At 36.4% G+C, this 22,167-nt stretch overlaps 1 protein-coding gene across 2 annotated transcripts in view; it reads left to right on the top strand.

Annotated features, from left to right (window-relative positions):
* Positions 1-966: 966 nt before the first annotated feature.
* The window catches only part of DNAJC12 (DnaJ heat shock protein family (Hsp40) member C12), a 31,938-nt gene continuing 10,737 nt past the window's right edge, over positions 967-22,167 (top strand). The window contains exons 1-4 of one of the 2 annotated variants that reach the window (XM_058542667.1): positions 967-1,166; positions 10,799-10,877; positions 12,126-12,161; positions 19,464-19,603. In XM_058542667.1, coding sequence (XP_058398650.1) covers positions 1,089-1,166; positions 10,799-10,877; positions 12,126-12,161; positions 19,464-19,603 — 333 coding nt within the window. In that variant the 5' untranslated portion in view covers positions 967-1,088. The remainder of the gene's footprint in view (positions 1,167-10,798; positions 10,878-12,125; positions 12,162-19,463; positions 19,604-22,167) is intronic. The other variant, XM_058542668.1, reaches the window with a different exon arrangement.

Below are 22,167 nucleotides of genomic sequence, written 5' to 3' on the forward strand. Positions count from 1 at the left end.
GAAGTGGAACTGCTGCATCATATGGTAATTCTATGTTTAAATTTTTGAGGAATCGCCACCTTGTTTTCCACAGCAGCAACTTCACATCATTTTAAAGCTGTGTGTCAGTTATTCTGGTCAGGATTTTGTGATAACCAAGTAGACCTCCAAATACCTCAAGCGATGTGAAATTTGTTGTATCCCTGACCACTCACCTTCTTTAAATCCTAGACCTGACTTGCATTTACTAGAGCCACAGCCAGCTGAAACAAAGACTCTCTGGACCTGCCCTAGGCCAGCCGCACTCCTGAGTCTGGAGAGCCAGCCTAGGAGATATGGCACAGCCATAGGCTCTGGTCATCATACAGTTCTCCTTCTCACTGACCTATTTCATTTCCTTCGCAGCACAAATCACTATTTTAAATGATATTGTTTATTTATGTGTTTATTGTGTGTCTCCCTCTATCTGAATGTAAGCTCCATAAGAACCAAGACTTGTTTACCAAGCCTTTTCCTACAGTTGTGCTGGTCACAAAATAAGGTCCTGAATAAATATTTGTTGAATGAATAAATTATCAGATTTATGAATCTGCTCTCCTAGTCTATTTCCTTCCACTTTTAAACTATTTAAAAAATTATGAAACATCAGAAAAGCACCTGCTATTCATATTTAACAAATCCTGAGATTTTACCATATTGCTTCAAATTTTCTTCTATCTCTTTAAAAAAAAAAGGAAAAAGATAAAAATATGGAGGAAATGGAGAGATGGCTAATTTGGAGAGCATGTAAAAATGGACAGTCTTTGTTAACCCATAAGATGAATGGTTCATCTGCATCACTTACATAAACTCAGACTACAGATCCCAGGCAGCACTGCAGCAGCGAGGCATGTGGCCTTTCTTTTCTCTGCTGCCGACAGCCAATGAAAGGTGGAGTATTCAAAGGTCTAGGATGACATCTGGTGTATTCACTATGACCAGCCTTAAATCTGGTTACTGCCGTTTGGAACGTGCCGCTGTAAACCAGTTTTAAAAAGGCTTTTCCTGTTAATTCACGGCTCATTGTGCCTCTTGTTTCAGAGGGAAGAAAAGCTGAGTTAGTAATCTCAATGGACGCAATACTGAATTACAGGTCAGAAGATACTGAAGATTACTACACGCTCCTGGGATGTGATGAACTGTCTTCGGTAAGACAGTGATAGTGCTGTTCTTTTTCACAACAATATTTCAAGCTTGTATTTAAGGTTTTAGCTTTGAATTTTTAGTCACATTGCCCAAAAATCTAATCTTGTATTACTTGAAAGCATTTTTTGCTCAGGGAAAGTTAAGGATTTAAATGTGTGTTGGGTCTTTACTTGAATAGTGTCCTATTGCAATTTTATGGACACTTCTGATTGAATATGTGTATTCTGGCACATCATCATAGACTCTATTTCAAATATACTAAAAATACATATTTGAAATTTTATTGTAATTGCTGTTGGCAGTGTTTCATAGTATACATAAACTATATCTTTATCATGGTAATTTACACTATAATTGAGATGAAGTGTAATTTTCTAGTAATTAGTGATTTTAAAATATTTTATTAAAATATGTAATTTTATGTGAGCAGTTAAATTATATAAACCAAGGAACATCCTTTTATGTTAATATGTCAAATTGTGTGAGAGAAATTACTTCTTAAAAAAGGGTGGCTTCTGAAACAAAATGTGTGAATACTCTGTAGTTTACTTGATCCATAATGGAATAATGTTTTTAAAGGTCCCCATAGACAATTATAAAGGTTGTAAAAGTTTTTTAAATTATGGAAAACTCGTTTATAATTCTACCTCCCAAGGGTAACACTATTAATGTTTGGTATATTAATCTCCAGTCTTTTTTCTATATATACTTTTTAAAGACATGTTTTGGAGGATATTATATATATAGTTGATTCCTGCTTACCCACTAACATTATAACAAGGATTTCTCCATGCTATTAAACACTCTTCATACATATTTTAATAATTGCAAATTTCATTTTATTGTTGTACTGCAATTGATTATTTTCTTATTGTTAAATATTTCATTTATTTCCAGTTTTTCAATATTTTAAATACTGTTGAGATCAATATGAAATATATTTCAATTACATTATTAAATATATTCATATTATTTTATATTTTATATAATAATTATTAAAATATTTATTTTATTCCTAAAATATAACTATTAATATTAAAATATTTTAAAGTAAAATATTTTTCTGTTTATCTTTGTTTCATAAGACTGAAGTTTAGTAATAAAATGTACTTAGTTTTGTTTGGAGAATAGAATATGATACTGGACACAAAGGATTAAAATCTCTAACTTCATCACGCTGAAGAAGTTGTCTTAGGTACCTGGTAGTTACACACACACAAGTTATAATGCTCCTTTAGTTGCATATTTCTCCTTAGGGATAATATGTTACTCTTGTTTACTTTGGTGGTGATTTGCTGTAGCAATTTAGAAAGCTTATTACCATTTTTACCATATGTGTTATTCACACTTTGGATTACACTATTGCCAAATAATTTTTGAAGGAACTATTTAAAATCAAAGGAACATTATTTAGCTTGATAAGTTTCACAATTTAGATTTTTAAAAAATGTTGTCATGCTAGGTTATAAAGTAAACATTTTTATATGCCCATAATAAATCTCTGGACCCGTTTAGTCAGTCCTTTGTAGTTGTTGCTGTCTTTTCAGTCTACAAAGGAGGATTAATTTTGAATAGACTAAAAAAAATGTTTATTTATAATGTTTATAATGGTTTCATTTCGTGGTTATCAGTTATAATCATACTTTGTATATACTGTGGCATATATTAAAAGAATAAAAGCATTGTCTTGACATTCCTTTTTCTGGATGTATTTTACTGATTCTGTCCATGGCATAGCATGTGTAGATAACAATCATTTATTTAAAATGAAATGACCTGTCACAATTTTGTCAATTCTTTTTATAGATGTCGTTGCCCTCTTCTTTTTATGTGTATCCTTCTCATTTAAAAATATTTTAATGCCATTTTTTGAGTATTTAGTGTAACATTTCCTTTACTTGATTTGTATTGGATAGATTTCCTTTACTTCAAATATTCGCTTGATTTGCTCTAAAATTGACCATAATTGTTCATACTCAAAAGCAATTTAGCAGTTATAATTTCAAAGCAACTTGATATTTTCATTCTAGTTGTAACAACTGAGTTGAGACACACATAATTCTTTTTAGTATACAGTTCTTACAATTTAAAGCTTGTGTTGGAAATGAATTACATAACATATATAGACCATGGGAGGATTTCCATGCTGTTGAGTAGAAAACAACATGCCCCCCATTTCAAATACATTTACCAAAGTTTCATTCCAAGTCAGTCACTTTGCTCTCCCTATATGGGATTTTACACAAAGGACATGCTATCAAATCTTCTTACACTAGTGGTGTAAGGCATCTTCTCTGTGGTAGATCTTATTTGATATTTTCATATTTGCTCACCATTTCAGCAGCAATATAAGACTTTCTGATGTCAAGATTTCATAGACTTTAAAATTGATCATAAACTCGATAAATGGAAACACCTATTTTTTTTTCTAGTTCTCTTCTTATTGATTTCAGACTACCTGGGTTTAAATTTTACCATTACTAGCTGTGTGATTTGGGAAAATTACTTAACTTTTCTATGCCTCGGTTTTCTTTTTTTTTTTTATTGTGAAATTTTTGTTGTACATTATTGTTTATCAGTCACCATATAAGTGCATCCTTCCATCCCTTGTGCCCACCCCCCACCACCCTAGCCCCTGGTAACCACCAAACAGTTCTATCTGTGCATGTGTTGGTTTATCTTCCACATATGAGTGAAATCATGCCCTGTTTGTCTTTCTCTTTCTGGCTTATTTCACTTAACATAATATCCTCCAGGTCCATCCATGTTGTTGCAAATGGGACGATTTTGTCTTTCTTTATGGCTGAGTAGTATTCCATGGTATATATATATACCACATCTTCTTTATTCAATAATCAGTCGAGGGACACTTGGGTTGCTTCCATGTCTTGGCTATAGTGAATAATATATGTCTTGGTTTTCTAATCTGCAAATGGGGATAATAATAGTATCCACCTCATAGAGTTGTTGTGGGGATTAAATGAGACATGATATATAAAGTACTTAGAATAGTGCCTAGCACATAGTAAGTTGTTGTGGTGGTTGTAGGTGTTGTTTTGGCCTCACAGCAATACTGTGCTCTTGGAACTTTGTAAATTTATGCTATCCTATAATTCACATTATTTTTTTAAATGTTCTATTTTGAAATGATTTTTTGACAGACTTTTTAGGGCAGTTTTACGTTCATGGCAAAATTGAGCAGAAGGTACAGAGATTTCCCATATACCTCCTCCCCCCACTCATGCATAGCCTCCCCCATTATCATCATCCCCACCAGAGTGGTACACTTGTTACAACTGATGAACCTACGTTGACACATCATAATCACCCAAAGCCTATAGTTTACATTATGCTTTACTCTTGGGTTTGTACATTCTATGGGTTTGGACAAATGTACAATGACATTTATCCACCATAATAGTATCATACAGAATAGTTTCATTGCTCTAAAAATCCTCTGTGCTCCACCTATTGGAATAATTTTTGACTTACAGAAAAGTTGCAAAAATAATGCAGAGAGTTCCTGTATACACTTCACTCCGTTTCCCTTAATGTTAACATTGTTTCTAACGGTAGTAAAATTAATCAAAATCAGAAAATTAACGTCGGTACAATAGTATTCACTCAATCAGGCTCCAGCAAGCATTTTTTGTAAAGGACCAGATCAGGACAGGGTCAGGACTAGGGTGAGGCAAGCAGGGTGCTTAGGACACAAAACGTAACAAGGTGCTAATGCTCAGAGTTGTGCAGGAGCAGAAACCTAAGAGAGGGCGTACCTCCTTAAACCTAGGCATCCTGCTTACCTCACCCTGGTGTTGGCCCTGAGACAGCAAATATTTTAGACTTTGTAGGACTTATGGTCTCTGTCACAACTACTCAACTCTGCCATTGTGAGATACTATCCATAGATAGTATGTAAATAAATGACCATGGCTGTCTTCCAATAAAACTTTATTTAAAAAACAGATGGAGGGCCAGAGTTAGTCGACCTTGATCTAAAGGATAGGTCTCATTCTAATTTCATCAAATTTTCTGCTAATGTCCTGTTTCTTTTCCAAGAGCCAAGCCAGGATCCTTTATTAAACTTAGTTGTCCTGTTCTGTTCCTTTCCTCCAAAATGACAGTTTCTCATACTTCCTTGTCTTTCACGACCTGGACACCTGGAAGGGCAATGGTCAGTTATTTTGTAGAATGTCCCTCAATTTTGGTTTGTCTGATGTTTTCTCATGATTAGATTGAGGCTATGAGTTTTTGGAAAGAACACCGCAGAAGTGATGTTGTGCCCTTATCAGTGTATCGTATCAGGGGTACATGATGTTGATATGTCTTATTGACCTTGGTCACTTGGTTAAGGTGGCATCTGTCAGGGTCCTCCTGCCAGGTTTTTCCACTGTAGGGTTACTAGTTTCCCTTTTTAAATTAATTAATTAATTAATTAATTATTTTTGTGAGGAAGATCAGCCCTGAGCTAACATCCATGCTAATCTTCCTCTTTTTGCTGAGGAAGACCGGTTCTGAGCCAACATCTATTGCCAATCCTCCTCCCTTTTTTTTTCCCCCAAAGCCCCAGTAGATAGTTATATGTCGTAGTTGCACATCCTTCTAGTTGCTGTATGTGGGACCCGGCCTCAGCACGGCTGGAGAAGCGGTGCGTTGGTGTGCGCCTGGGATCTGAACCCAGGCCGCCAGTAGCGGAGCGTGCGCACTTAACCACTAAGCCACGGGGCCGGCCCCACTAGTTTCCCTTTTGTAATTAACAAACATCTTGGTGAAGATTTTTTGAGACTATATAGTGTTTCTCCTCAAACTTTCACCCACTGATTTTAGCATCCTCTGGTGGATCTTGCCTGTAACAGTTACTACTATGGTGTTTGCCTCGTGGTGACTTTCTATTTTCCTCATTCATTTTACATTAATTACTGGGAATTCTTCTGTAAAGAAAAGCTATTCCTTCTCTCACATTTATTTATTTATTCAGCTATTTTTGTCACTATGGATTAATAGTTGTTGTATTTTATGGATTATAAGCCAATGCTACCACTATATATTTTGTTTCTATAGCTCGTGCTTTAATTAATTATCATTTGATTAGAATGATGTAGGATGATCTCTCATGGCATTTATTTCAAGGATAGTTCTAATATCTGGAGTTTTGTGGGAAAAATTTAGTTTCAAATTAATTAATGTGAATATGATGGATACTAATTAATCCACTTATTAAAATGAATATTCTCTTTTCTGCAGCATATAAATTTCCATCCCTGGAATCAGTTCATTCTTTTAATGAATAAATCACAATTTTCAGAAAGCTCCTATTACACTAGTCACGTTTTTTGAAGAATTATCTGTCAATCTGTAATCAAGTATTTGTTCAACCCTTGGAATAGAGCCAGTACTAGATGTGAGGGGGGAAACCTAAACAAAGCAAAACAAAAAGGTGAGACGTGGTACGAGTGTATAAGGAACTTGGCATTCGGTCAAGGAGCCAAAACTAATACTACACAGAAAGCAATTTGCGAACAAATAAGTACTATGCTGTGTGGTACTATCTATAAGTGCAACAGGAATTAAAGAAAGAATATCTGAAAAGACTTCAGAGAAGAGATGGAGCTTGAAATGATCTTACTCAGTCAAAATTTAGATGCACGGAGGGAGAGACAGAGGGCATTTGTGTGGCCAGGGAAAGCTAGACGAGATCCATCCAAGTGGGAATCAGATTAGTCCCTATTGCACAATAGAGTATTTCCTGGCACAGATCAAAATATTATACTAATAGGATATGGATAAGATCAGTTTTTAAGTTTTAAAATTTAATTTCTAAAATTAATATATGTTTGATAAGAAAATGTGGAGTATGAAGAAAGGACAAAGAAAAACATTAACCCAAATGCTTAATATTTGGGAGTATGACATTTGCATGCCAATTATGTGTGCATATATGCTGTATCTATATTATATAAATAAGTACATGCATATATGTGTATATATTTACATGTGTATTTTTATGTATGTTTGGAGTCAGACTGTCTGAGTTCAAATCTAGGCTCTGCAACTTACTAGTTGTGTGACCTTGGGAAAATTACTTAACTTTTCTGTGTCTTGGTTTCCTAATTTGCAAAATGGGAATAATAATAGTACCCATCTCATAGAGTTGTGGGAATTAAATGAGATGCTATATATAAAGTGCTTAGAACAGTGCCTGGCACATAGTAAGTCTCAATAAATCTTAGCTATTATTATTATTATCATCATTAATATATATATTTATATACACACACACACACACACACACACACACGTTACATAATCTCTTTCGAGGTAAAACATTATGGGTTTATACTGCACATGATGCTTTGTAGCTTACTTTTTCTTTTAGAAATACATTACATAAAATTTTTCAGATTATTAAAAGTCTTCTACTACAAGACGAGTTTTTTAAGGACTGCAAAATATCCCAGCCTATAGCTATATTACAATTAACTTTAACAAATGTCTTTTTTCTGGATACACAGATTTTAGTTTAAAATTTATAACATTTTATTCATTTGAACCTTCTTATAACTAAATTCCCACTTCTGATTATCTCCTTAGACAAATTCCTAGAATTGGAATGGTTGGATCAAAGATTATGAAAAAAATTAAAGGCTTTTCATATATATATATATTTTCATTGCTTACCAGAAAATTTGCACCTATTTACACCCTCACCAGGAGAGCACGACAATGTTCATTTCTTTGCACCCTCAATGACACTGGTCATTATTATCCCTTGGATGTTTTGGTGTATTTGATTATGAGTAAAATTGGCCTTTTTTGTATGTTTATTGACCAACAGGATAGGCAGTTTTCTAGACCTTGGACATTGGTTCGGGAAGGCAGGAGTCAGTGACCTTGACACGGAGGGCCTCACTTGCTGGAGGGCTGCACTTGGCACTGGGCACTGGGGTGTGGATACCAGGAGATAAACAGAACGTGCTCAAGGCAAACTAACCCACTTTACCAGTTAGTTTACCCAGAACCAGTTCCACAAAGTGATAAACTTTGTGACAGTAAAACTATGAAAAGTAATGAAAGACAGCTATGGACTATTGTTAATTTTTTAAAATATAGAATTGGCAAAATGCAGAAAATATAAAGAAGAAACTACCAATCACACACGTTAGCACTACTGAGAATTAACCATTTTGACATGTTTGCTTCCATGGGCTAATAACAGAATGTTTCCTAATAAGATAGGAGTTAAAAAATAAAACAACAACCATAACAATAAAACCCCAAATTTTCTACCTTTGATAGATATGTATAATTTTATCTATTTATGTTATTAACGCCCCAAGATAGATACATAAATATGTATGTAAATGTGTAAAAAATTTATCTTGTAGGACGTAACCTGTTATCTTGGGGAAAGGTGGGTAAAGGGGCTTTTACTTTTTACTCTGTATTGATAGAAATGTTTTCAAAGAGAGTTTGTAAGTATTCATAAATTACTTGTTAACTGAAAAATGCTTCCTACTAGGCTCTGTAGAATATTTAATATTTTAAAATTCAAAAGTAAATCATCTTCAATTTTCTTTGTTATACAAGCATGTTATGGTGACTGATGGCTATAGGGAGCACCCAGGAAGAGGAAGCACAATGAATTAACAGTTCTTAACAGCAAGTCTGTCTCTTCCTGTTCTATCACGGGGTCCTCAGTAGATGCTTAACAAGGAAAAGAACAGAATTATTAGTCTGGGCTTTGTACATATGCGTATCTAACACAGCCTGACTTTGATTGTAAAAGTGAAGAAATTTTCTATGCGAATTGATTAATGTGGAGCTGATAAAAATGTTTCTCCCCTGAATCTTATGACAATATTGAACTGAGCTGCTTGAGAATTCATTTCTTGGGCTGGCCCGGTGGCTTAGCGGTTAAGCGCGCGCGCTCCGCTACTGGTGGCCCGGGTTTGGATCCTGGGCGCGCACCGACGCACCGCTTCTCCGGCCGTGCTGAGGCCGGGTCCCACATACAGCAACTAGAAGGATGTGCAACTATGACATACAGCTATCTACTGGGGCTTTGGGGGAAAAAAACGAGGAGGATTGGCAATAGATGTTAGCTCAGAGCCGGTCTTCCTCAGCAAAAAGAGGAGGATTAGCACAGATGTTAGCTCAGGGCTGATCTCCCTCACAAAAAAAAAAAAGAGAGAGAATTCATTTCTCAAACAAGACATAATTTGCTTTCATTAATTAGTGGGTAGTAAATATGAAACTTAATAACAGGTCCCTAAGCCTGAAGAATTTGGCCATATAAAATAGTGGTTAAGATGATTGGATTTGAAGTTCAACTGCTTAGTTAACAAAAAACTTACCTTTCAAAATAACTAGCTAAATGACTTGAGACAAGTTACTTAACCACTGACGTTTAATAATAGCTACTATTATTGAGTTTTTACTGTGACCAGGCTTTGTGTTAAGTGCTCTACTTATATTATTCATGTAATGTAAAAATGAGGAAACCTAGGCACATGGAAGTTATATAACTTTCCTAAAGTCTCAGGGCAGAACTGGGATTTAAAACAAAGCAGATTCCAGAGCCACATAACCACTGTTGTCTCCTGCTGCTGTCATTGTAATTATGATGAATAAAGCCAAGTCTTGATAATTCATGATAATAAGGATTAGGAAGGTGAGTGAAATCAAATCAAATCATAGATGGCTCTCACATTTCATTTTAGTTTGGGCTGAAGTTTCTGTTTTCTCAATCAAAATCTTTAACCAAGCTGTTAATTGGTAACAAAATGATCAGGTTTGAATTATGTTCTTTTTTTAAATTGTGAAATTCTTAATAAAAAAGAAAAGGACCAAAAGGCAGGAAGAAGGAACTTTATAATGGATTAATTTATAACTGGACAGTCGTCCTTTAATAATAAATGGTGGCTAAGCATCTTTTGAAGAACTCAGATGTGTGAACATATCTTTTATATAGTCTAAGGATAAACCTATCTGACCATTTTTGACATTTAAATATATTGAGCTCATAGGTGTCTTGGGCCATCATCTAAATACAGTGGCAAGGTAAATTGTCATCACAAACGTCACTATTTGAATAGGAGCTTTTATTAGATGCTTTCTGAATTTCGTTATTGAGAAAATTATTTCTTAGAGTGAAAAGTCAAAATACAAATATAAGGATCAAAATAAAATGTTAGGTTGATCATGGCTGTTTTGGGAAGGACTGATGTCCAATTTCTTCCTTGATGCCATTTAAGCTGGACTCTTTATTTTATTTTATTTTATTCTATTTTATTTTATTTTAATTTTATTTTTTTGTGAGGAACATCAGCCCTGAGCTAACATCCGTGCTAATCCTCCTCTTTTTGCTGAGGAAGACCGGCTCTGAGCTAACATCTATTGCCAATCCTCCTCCTTTTTTTCCCCCAAAGCCCCAGTAGATAGTTGTATGTCATAGGTGCACATACTTCTAGTTGCTGTATGTGGGACATGGCCTCAGCATGGCCAGAGAAGCGGTGCGTTGGTGCGCGCCCGGGATCCGAACCCGGGCCACCAGTAGTGGAGTGCACGCGCTTAACCGCTAAGCCACAGGGCCGGCCTAAGGACTCCTTATTTTAAACACTGATTTTTGTTTTAGGTTGAACAAATCCTGGCAGAATTTAAGGTCAGAGCCCTGGAATATCACCCCGACAAGCATCCTGAAAACTCCAAAGCTGGTAAGTATTTAATAATGGCTATTTCTTATGAAAATGAATAGCGTACAGAACTAAAAAGCCATTGAATAGTAACTGAATATTCTTTTATCTGTTATACTTAAATGTATTCTTTCATTCAATGTTAAAGAATGTTTTTGCACTATTGAATGGTAGGAGGGAACTGTGTAGGGTCTTTTCTCTTATAGTAGTTTTTAATATGTATTTTTCTTTCTGCTATTATGTGTTGCTTCATGGTTTGAAATTTGTCCAGTTTATGCTTTATTTCACCAGTTCTTGAGTGTTAACATGACTTAAGGTTGTTTGTAACCAGGTAGTTTTGTCTTGATGAGAACCTTGCTGTGTTTTCTTCATTTCAGGGGCCTGAATATGTTCGTATATAATATATTCATACTTTTTTCTTTATCATAATTTAAATCCCATTGTCATAAATTTAGACATAATTGCTTATGTGTATCTCAGCTTGAAAAAATACAAACAAATAAATTATCCTTCCTGAACCTGTCTCCCTCCTGCTTCTTCCCTATCACTTTCCTTAGGGCCAAACTTCCTGAAAAAGAAGTCCGAGGTTGATATCTCTACTTTCCTTTCACTCAGTTTTCAATTTATCCCAGGCCGACTTCCTCCTCACCTTTCTCAGAAATGGCTCTTGTAATAGAGACCAAGGACTTCCTGGCTGCCAAATCCAATCGTTACTTTTTGGTCCTTATCTTCCCTGAGCTTGCATCAGAATTTGACACTATTGACCAAGCTCCTTGAAACACTCTTTTCTCTTAGCTATGAAGGTATACACTCATGCTTTCCCTCCAACCTTTTGGGCTACTCTTTCTGTTTCCTTTGTGACTCCTCTGCTGCCCTAATCTTCCCCCCTAAACTCTCTTCTCATCTTACTCCCCACTTTCTCTCTGGACTCTTGTCCAAGTCTGTGGCTTCAATCATCAGCTCTTTGTTGATGGCTCCCAAGTCTATTCTTAACTCAGTTTTCATTCCTCATCTTCAGACTGTAGTTTCAATTGCTTTTTGGAAGTCTCCATTTGGAGACATTTCAAAGTCATCTTGTCAAAAACTGGGCATCTTCTCTCACCCACTCAAAAATCTCACTAATTTTTCTATGTTTCCCCATATCACTAAATGGCACCACTATCCACGCAATTTGTCAAGCAGAAACCTTGTGTCCCTCCTCTCTCTCACGTCTACATCTGATTGATTACCAAATGCTGGCGATTTACCTTCCACATCTCTCTCCTGTAGGTCCTCTTCCTACCATCACCACAGCCACTACAGTAGGTAAGCCACCATCGTTTCATGCCTAGATCCCTACAGCACTCCTTTAATTGCTTCACACTGCAGATAGTGGTCTTTCTTTTTAATTATGGAAATAAATAAAAGATTATGTATAAAAAGGTATAAGAATACTATAATGAATCCTCATGTATGTACCACCCAGCTTAAAACTTTACCAATGCAGTTGAAGTTTCTTGTGTATTCTTACCCTGATTTTAGCCTCCAAGTAGGTAACACTATCTGAAATTTGATGATTATCTTTACTATATGTGTATACTATAGCTATATGTGTATACTATAGCTACATCATATATAGTGTGTATATATATATAATATATATAGCTATATATGTGTATACTATAGCTATATCATATATAGTATATATGATTTTTCTATGAGGAAAATATAATGATTAAGGCCTATCTATAGCTCTACATTGCACAAATGATAAAACCCAAACTCCTCTTCATTAAAAATTTTTTTCCCTTATCTTAAAGCTCTTTATTAATTTTCTCTAGAAATCATTGATCCTGTTGATTTGTATAAACAGATCATTTTCCAATATATGGAGTCATCTTTTGTTAGATACTTAACTATTACTTTTGCTCATTTGATTTTTCCCCTTTTTATTAAGACATAACTTGTTTAGGGCAACAGGAACAAATAATAAGTGTAAACTTGATAAATTTGTGCCTGTGTATAACCAGTTTAACCCCTGCCCAGAGGCAGATGTAGAACATTTCTAGCACCCCAGAACTGCCTTTTCATGTCCTGTTCAAAGTCAGCACCCTCTCCCATTTTTGGATCTGTATCATCATTGATTAGTTTTGAATTTCTTATAAGTGGAATCTTACAGTATGTACTCTTTTGTGTGTGGCTTCTTTTGCTTTACATTTTGTCGGTGATATTTACCCATATTGTATGTGTAGCAATAGTTCATTCTTTGTCATTCCTGGGCCTTTAGGTACAAGCCCCTTTATCTTGTGCTCCCCCTACTTATCAGCTCTCCTTCTTCATTTTCTCTCCACCACCACACATACAACCACATGTTTCAGCTGTTCAGAACTACCTTGGCTCCTTAATGTGCCCTGTTTTCTACTCTCCAGACCTTTATGCCTGCTGCTTCTTCTGCCTGGAACACCCCCAGGGCCTGCACACCTCCCTGCCCTGCTTTATTGGTTAGGTCATGCTCCTGCGTCAGATCTCACTTAGCCATCACTTCCTCCCGGAAGTCCTGTGTGCCACAGCTACCCAGAGCACCCTGTAGTCAGGCAGCAAACTGTGTATCACGACGTCTCCTTGTTGCCTGTTTGCTGATTCGTCATACTGGAAGCTTCAGGGAGGCAGGCCTCCTGCTCATCTTGTTCACAGTGGTATGCCCCCCACTAGCACAGCACCTGCCTCAGAGGACATCTACTTTGTGCAAATAATTTCTTGAATGAGTGAATGAATGATTTCATGAACATTTCTTTGGGAGACATATTAATTGCCTCTCTGAACTGGAGGTAATATTAAGATAGATGTCCTAACATAAAAGTATAAAAATTTAATAAAAACTTAAAAACAACTACCACCCCAGGTTATTCTTTAACTGGGTTCTTTTCCAGTGTTGCCTGGCTTTGAGTTGTTTCTCTGTCCCTGGCAAACAATTTCTATTTGGGACACATGATGAATCACTGTGCAATCATTGCCATTTCTAGTTGTCATAGTGACAGGACTTTTCATGTACAGGCTACCTCAAGGCTTCTTGTTCAGAGAAACACTGGACTGTGTAAATGTTGTTTAAAATGAAAAGGTACACAGACATCAATATCTTCCCTTGTTAAGCTTGCAGTTGATAGATGATTCAACCTTCGAGTAGAAACTGTTTTCAAATATGTTTAAGCATCCCTATACTCAATTTGGATTAAAAAGAATTTCTGAAAATGTAAGTGGTTCTTTACACACTTGGAGAAGGATTAAGGTTACTGCTAAAAACATTTTAAAATGTTAAACAAAAATTCACCCAGGTGCTGAATATTAGCTTGATGGAAATCCAGGATACATTGGACAGATTTCGAAAAGTATTTCATTAAGGTGAAAGGCTAGCCTGTAGAGCAACTGCAGGTAGGAGAAATTAAGCTTGTATATATGCCTTTTTGGTCCACTAAATGTGGTCTCAACCACTGCCATTGAAATTACTGATTTGTTAGCATAATGGAGTAGTAGATGTGAACACAGGCTTGTCTGTCTGGATTGCTCCTAGCTTCCAGTTTCCAGCTAGCTGACCTTGGGCAACCTTTCTGAGCCTCAGCATTCTCATAGGTAAAATGTATATTACCTCTGAGTAATATACATTTACAGACCCTATAGTATATTACTTCATGCTACTGTTATGAAGATTAAATGAGATGTCCTGCATGCAGCAAAGGCTCAATGAATGTTGACAAGTATGATTCAGTGGACTTTCTTTTCTTGTTTTTATGCAGCATTCCAAGATAAAAATTTAACAAAATGCGATAGTTTTCTTTTTTATAAGTAACCATTAGCTCTTTTTTGCTTTCATTTTTTTTTTTTTAAATTCTAAATCTAAGGCTTTTAGAAATCCTTTCTCTTCTCCAGGTGTGGGTGATGTAGGTAGGATTGGTTGTGCTTTAGAATTTGTGTCACTGAGCCCGACAGTTCCTGGCCAGTGCTCATGCTAGACCTGTGTGTGTGTGCAGAGCAGTAATGTTTCAGGCCAATGCTTTATTAATTTCTCTTTGACCCTAAAGAAAGGAGTTTCAGACTAAATTAAGGACCTGTGAAATGGTATTTTTGTTATTGATTTTCAGGCTTCAAAGACATTTGGATATCTGAAGAAGGGGAGCTCTTTGTCCCTTGCTAACTGATATCTTTCCATGTCTCAGTGTTTTCCTACTTTGAAAACTCTTTATTGCTTTTTTCCCTTAGAAGAAAAACAATGTACAGTAATAAATATTGTTGAAAATGAAGATCTGCTCTTATTGTTCCCTGCCAGTGAACCATTAACACTAGCAGCGTTAACAGTTGGTGTATTTTCCTCCAGAGTTTTTTCAAAGCAGGTTCTGACTTCATATTATTTGTTATTTCTCAAGGAATCGTGTAAGTGGTCTACATTTAGAATGTGGTATAGTAATACAAAATTTATTGTGAAATATAAATTTAAAAGAACCTCTGTATTTTCAAAGTAGACATAGAAGTTAAATCAGAATATCTCTCGAGGGTTCCAGCATCATTTGCTTGTATATGCCTATAAAATGAGGTCTCTCTTCCCACAACTGGTAAATGTCTATCTTGTGTGATTCATTTGATTAGATGATGTATTAAAGGACAAATATAAACCTCAATTCATTTTTATTAAATGTGATGAAGATGGAACAAGGGAAAAAACACCTCACAGGAAAGAGAAGGTCTCTTTTGCTTTCTGCTTATCAGTTGTTGTTAAGGGATTGACATCAGAATAATTCCAAGCAGGCTTCTTTCATTCTGGAAACTCTGGAAAGTAGGCCAACAGTAATTTGCAAAGAGAAGGTGACTCATAGATGAATATGTAAATCTTTACAACTACTGCTCTAGTAGTAACTGGCATGTGCATCCATGGTGATAATTTAATGAGATTTTTATTCCTGTTGGAAAAAGTGACATCTCATTTATACAGCAGGACATTTACATTGTCGTCAGCAATAGGAAGGATTGCTCACTGGAGTGAGCTGCTATGGCAAGATGCTTTTTACTTTTTTGTTTTCCTGTATCTTTCAATAGCCACATCTTTAGGGTCTTCCCTTTAACCCATTAATTGCTACAACCTCCAGCAGTGATATTAAACAGTTAATGGCCTGTTGGGTAGCTGTGCTGTCTAGCTTTGGAGCAGGGTCCTGGAGGTGCCCTGCTGTAGTGGGCAGTGTCTCTGGTTGCGAGGGGAACACTTGAAGTGGTGGTATTTGGGGGATGCAGGCTCAGGAACAGCAACTCTTTACCAACTGGGGTACAGAGGTATTTCAGTATTTTCACAATTGTATGGAGGTACATACAATTGTGAAACAATTAAAATGTTTCTAATTCACAAAATGTTTTAAGGGTAGGTGTCATTTCTTTGATGCCTGGAGCTCAGGGAACAGCACTATAAGAATATCTTTATATTCACACTCGAAAGAGGAAACATTCACTCATTCATTCATTCAACAATACTTTTTGAGCCCCTGCTACACTGCTCCAGTGCAAGGGATGCAGCAGAGAACGAAATAATGTCTCTGCCCTCATGGAGTTTGTATTCTGGTAGAGGAGGCAGATCATAAACAAATAACTAGGTACTATCAGGGGATAAGTACTGCGAAGAAAAGTAATTTGGGCAAGGGAGATAAAGGAATGGGGCTGACTGGGTGGGCAGCCATTTCATATAGGATGGTGAGAGAAGACCTCATCAACAAGATGGCATCTGAGCTGACATCTGAAGGGAGTAAGCCATGTGAGTGCCTGGGGTAAAAGTGTTCTTGGTAGAAAGGACAGCAAGTGCCAAGGTCCTGGGGCTGGCATGTGCTTGGTGTACTCAAGGAACATCAGGGAAGCTACTATGGCTGTAGCAAGGGGAGATGGGGAAAGTAAAAGGAAATGAGGTCAGAGAAGGAAAGAGGGGTAGAGGGCAGGCAGAGCATGTCAGGCCTACTAGCCATGGTGAGAATTTTCAATTTTAAGAGAAATGGGAAGTCATTGCAAGTTATTTTGAGCAAAGGAGTGATGTTATGTGACTTATTTTTCCAAAGATCACTCTGACTGCTGTGCAGAAAATAGACTGAGGCAAAGACAGGAAGATCAGTTAAGAAGCTACCTTCATAATCCAGGCAAGAGAGGATGGTGGCTTGGACCAGAGCAGTGGTGGTGGAGGGGAAGACGAGAGGTCAGATCTTAGGTATATTTTAAAGGTAGAGCCAACAGGCTAATGGATTAGAAGTGAGATGTGAGAGAAAGAGAAGAGTCAAGGATGACTCCAAGTGTATAGAAAATGAATGAAATATTTCCTGACTCCCCAAGCAGAACCAGTCTTGCCTCTATATTTCTATGTATCACATTGTGTTGAAATGATTTGTTTATATGTTTGCTTCCTTACTAGACTCTGAGCTTCTCAAGGGCACAACCTGGATCTCATTGATGAATGATGAAGCTTTTATTATCTCTGGAGGTGGAGGAGAATGTGGGGATTAGAGAGCAACATGCATTGCAGGAAAATGGCAGGGGCAGGAAGGCAGTCAAGTGGAGAGTACCAGCTGGGAAACCTGGCAGGCTTGGTTAGAATCATGGCTCCATCACTTGAAGCTCTGGGACTCGGGGCAAGTTGCACTAACCTCCTTCAGCCTAGATTCCATAAAATGGGAATAATAATAATACCTGCCTCATAAGGTTTTTGTAAAAAAGAAAGAAACCCTGTACTCATTAGCAATCGCTTCCCCATTTCCCCCTTCTCAGCCCCTGGCAACCACGAATCTACTTGCTGTCTTTATGGATTTGTCTATTCTGGATATTTCATATAAATGGAATCATACAATATGTGGCCTTTCGTGAGTGGCTTCTTTCATATAACATAATGTTTTCAAGGCTCATCCATGTTGTAGCATGTATCAATACTTCATTTCTTTTTGTGGCTCAATGATGATGCCAATATATGGATATACCACATTTTATTTATCCATTTATCAGTTGATGGACATCTGTGTTATTTCCACTTTTTGGCTAGTATGAATAATACTGCTATGAACATTCATATACAAGTTTTTGTGTGGACATATGTTTTCAGTTCTCTTGAGTATATACTTAGGGTTGGAATTCTTGGGTCATATGGTAACTCTATGTTTAACATTTTGAGGAGCTGCCAAACTGAGGTAGGGATCCAATTTCCTTCTTTTATATGTGGATATCCAGTTGTCCCAGCACCATTTGTTGAAAAGACTATTCTTTCCCAGTTGAATTGTCTCGATACTCCTGTAGCAAACCAATTGACTGTAAATGTGAGGGTTTATTTCTGGACTCTCAATATCCCCTTTATGTTTATCCTTATGCCAGTACCACACTGTTTTCATTACTGTAGTTTTGTACAAACTTTTAAATTGGCAAGTTGGAGTTCTTCCCACTGTGTTCTTATTTTTCAAGATTGTTTTGACTATTCTGGGTCCCTTGAGTTTGCATATAGATTTTAGGATCAGCTTGTCAATTTCTGCAAAAAAAGGCAGCTAGGATTTTGATTATGTTGAATCTGTACGTCAGTTTGGGGAGTATTACCGTCTTAGCAATATTAGGTCTTCTGATCCATGAACATGGATGTCTTTCCATTTACTTAGATATTTAATTTCTTTCAACAATGTTTTATAGTTTTCGGTGTATAAGTCTTTCACTACTTTTATTAACATTTTATTAAGTATTTTATTCTTTTTGATGCTATCATAAATGGAATTGTTTCCTTAACTTCATTTTCAGATGTTCATTGCTAATGTGTAGAAACACAATTGATTTTCATATATTGATCTTGTATCCTGCTCCATAGAAAGTTTTAACTTCAGTGAGGAGCAGAAGAGACATTGGAAGTGTTTCTAATAGGGCCATGAAAGGTTTCTGTTATATGCCATCTGGTCAAATAGATCAGTGACAAAGCTACAATTTATCAATCACCTACCATGTTATTTCCTGTGTTGAAAACCTCCCAACAGCTTCCCATTGTTTACTTACAACAAAAAACAGACTAGAATCCTTAGCATGACCTCCAAGGTCCTGGATGACTGGGCCCTTGTCTACACTACAGCCCCATCCCTCATTGTTCTTCCCCTGGTCCTGTGTCCTCCAGTCACATTGGCATCCTCTACTTTCTCTAAATCACATGCTCCTTCCTGCCTTGGAGTCTTCATTTACAATGTTCCTCTAGCTTGGTCACTGCCCTCCCTTACAACTACCACTAGAAAAGGTAATTTTCTTCCTAGGAGACAAAATCATAATTTTTTCCAATGTTTATAAATGTCTATCCTGCTAAATAGATCATGTCTATTGTTCACACCTGTGTCATCAGCACCTGGAACAGCACCTGGCTCATCACTGGAGCTCAGTAAAGGGAGTAAATAAACTATGAGCAAGGTACTTTACATACATGATCTCACTTGTCCTTATGAAACACTTTACAAATGAGGAAACTAAAGCTTGATGAGGTGAACTGGCCCAAGGTCACATAGCTAGTAAGTAGCAGAGACATATTCCAGTAAGATCAGTTTGATTGTTTAAAATAACTCCTCCAAGAGAGAAGTGCTCATCTTTTGATTTGTTTTCCAGTGGAGACTTTTCAGAAACTGCAAAAGGCAAAGGAGATTCTGACTAATGAAGAGAGTCGAGCCCGCTATGACCACTGGCGAAGGAGCCAGGTGTCGATGCCATTCCAGCAGTGGGAAGCTTTGAGTGACTCGGTAAAAATGGTAGGTTTCTTTCTGGGATGAAGTGAATTTATGAAGCTCAGGCTGTCCGTGGATTAGACTCAGGGGGTAGCTTAAAGAGTCAATAAGCAATAGGAGGGAGAAGACCAAGAAGCTGGTAGAATCTGGATATAACTCAGTGTCCACAAAATCCTGTGAAGGGAAATTCAATGGATCAGTGCCAGAAGAGCCCATGACTACATTTGTCAGTCTCTTCGGCTGTTTGATTAAGCATATACACTCTGCATTATCACTTAGTGTTTTATACATTCTGATAACTGTGCTTCTCAAGTTGCTCAGTTAATACTGCCAAATTTTGAACCATTGCAAATTCATCTCCTCTATCATTTTAGTTCATATCAGCCTGTTCTCTCCTCGAGGCTTATAAATTCCATAAAAAACAGGGTCTGATTAATAAAAGAAAGCTGTAAATTATTTGTAAATTATTCCTGTTATAAATTCTGGTGAAAGAATTGTTGGATAGATGCAGAGAGACATTTTAAACCATTGTTATCTTTCTTCATGCCATGAAAAAAACTAAATATCAAAATAATCACTATAAATACTGTGTTATATGTTAATTTTGTTCTTACATTGACTTATTTATAGAGAAAATACATTCTTAGGCATGATTTGTTATCTAGCTTTTTTCCTACAGGGACACGGTTCTATGACATGAGACTTAGGATACAGGAGTAACCTTATAGGCAAGTCTTCAGGGACACTTGTTAGAATTAGTCTATAATGTGATTCACATCTCTTAAATTACAGCCCTTCAGGGTTACATTTAGATTTCCTTCTTAATGGTTTTTATTTTAAGAAGACTTGAACAAATTGTTTTTTCGCTGATAAAAGATTTGTAATAGTGAGGGAGGGTCTTTGAAGTAATGAGGAAGAACAATGCAAAACTCTCAAAACGTATAGTTAAAGCCACTCTACGTAAAATGTGAACTGTTTTCTTCATCTCATTTTGGAATGAAGTGTATTTTCATATGATTTGTTTAAGGTGGGTTAATTAGTTACGAAGGACTAACGATATGATTATTGAATATATGCACAAAATAACTGGAGAGAATCTTTAAAAAATAGTGACTTAACTTCACATACTCAAAAATAAGATTTTCTTCTTTTACGTTGTGAATATCCAAAATTTTTGTTGACACTGACTAAATAAACATGGTTCTACTGCCTCTGCATAACCATATTTCCATTCTCCTGTGTGTGACACACTGTAACTGCAACTGAATTAGTGACCCTTGCTATTCTAATGCTTTTTGATTTATATTTCATTTTTTTTGATGATCCACTGAACTACGTTACTTAATTTTAACTGCTAATATCAAGTTAGCTCTGGATTTTTCAAAAACTCTTTTCCAAATCCGTGCTCTAATTTATATTGCTGACGTCTTTCCATTAAAGACTAATTTCCTGTCTCCAAACACATCATTTCTGCTTTGAATTTAGCTTGACTGTGAACTGTTTGAGGTCTTACAATAACTACTTTTTAGATCTTACTGGCTGCATCATTTGTCTTGTCAGCAAAATTGAAATACTACGCCAGGCTAGCATTTGGTTTCGGATTTATTTTTATTAGCAGTACAAATATGATGAGATACATATCTTTCTGCTGTAAATCAGCAGTGATATTTTTTCTTACACAGTCTTCTTTGTTTGGATTGAACCTTGTTGTTTCTGACTTGCTTTTGTTTCTCTTCCTCAGTGGACTTTGAATCCCCTATACCAAGTTTCACATGTTTTGTACCTCATTCGATAGGCTTTCTGTAAATTTCCTTTCATGCCTTACTGTTCTAATCCTCACAGTGACTTTTGCCTGTGGAAGCCTCATCTCTCTCTATAACATTTTAGTTGCTGCTTTCTGTGTGTGTGCATTTCATCCTGTCACATTCGCTACGCTAGGGAAATAAATAACAATTGTCATACTTAGTATTGTTCAGCACCTAATAGATCATTGTCTATCCTTTTGTAGATAAACATCACCATTGGGGTGTTTGGGTTAGGTGTATCATGTATGCCTTTCTGGCTATAAAATGGTTATAACTTAGGGTTCGAATTTTACGTGACATTTGTCTAAAACACATCTGCATGTTCGCTTGCCTTACGCATTTATAGATTGTTAAATCTCATAAAATCCCTACCTTTCACATCATCAACCCTGTGTTTCTACTTTTCATCTAAGCAATATAATCCTTCTGGAAGGAAAAGCATTACTTGGGAGCAATATTAGTCCCAATACCTTCAAGGCAGGACAAATCACAATGCACTTTTGCAGCATCACACACAAGTTCATATAGTGGGAATCTCCTTTGGGAGAATTCCTCAATGAGCCACAGCTTCAAGGCTGATGCATTTCTATCATCCAAGAGTGATGAAATTGTAGCTGGTATTTTTTTTCTCATACCAAGTCGCTATCACTTCACTAGCTATTTTTCTTTTCCCTTTTAGAATTTCCTCTTGATAGTGTCATTCATAAAAATATTTTAAGAATTCATCCAGGTCAATGAATATGTTGGAAATTTAAGTTTAGATATGTAATGTTGGATATGGGG

The sequence above is a fragment of the Diceros bicornis genome, chromosome 6 (assembly GCF_020826845.1).
Source record: "Diceros bicornis minor isolate mBicDic1 chromosome 6, mDicBic1.mat.cur, whole genome shotgun sequence".
NCBI classification, from domain to species: Eukaryota; Metazoa; Chordata; class Mammalia; order Perissodactyla; family Rhinocerotidae; genus Diceros; species Diceros bicornis.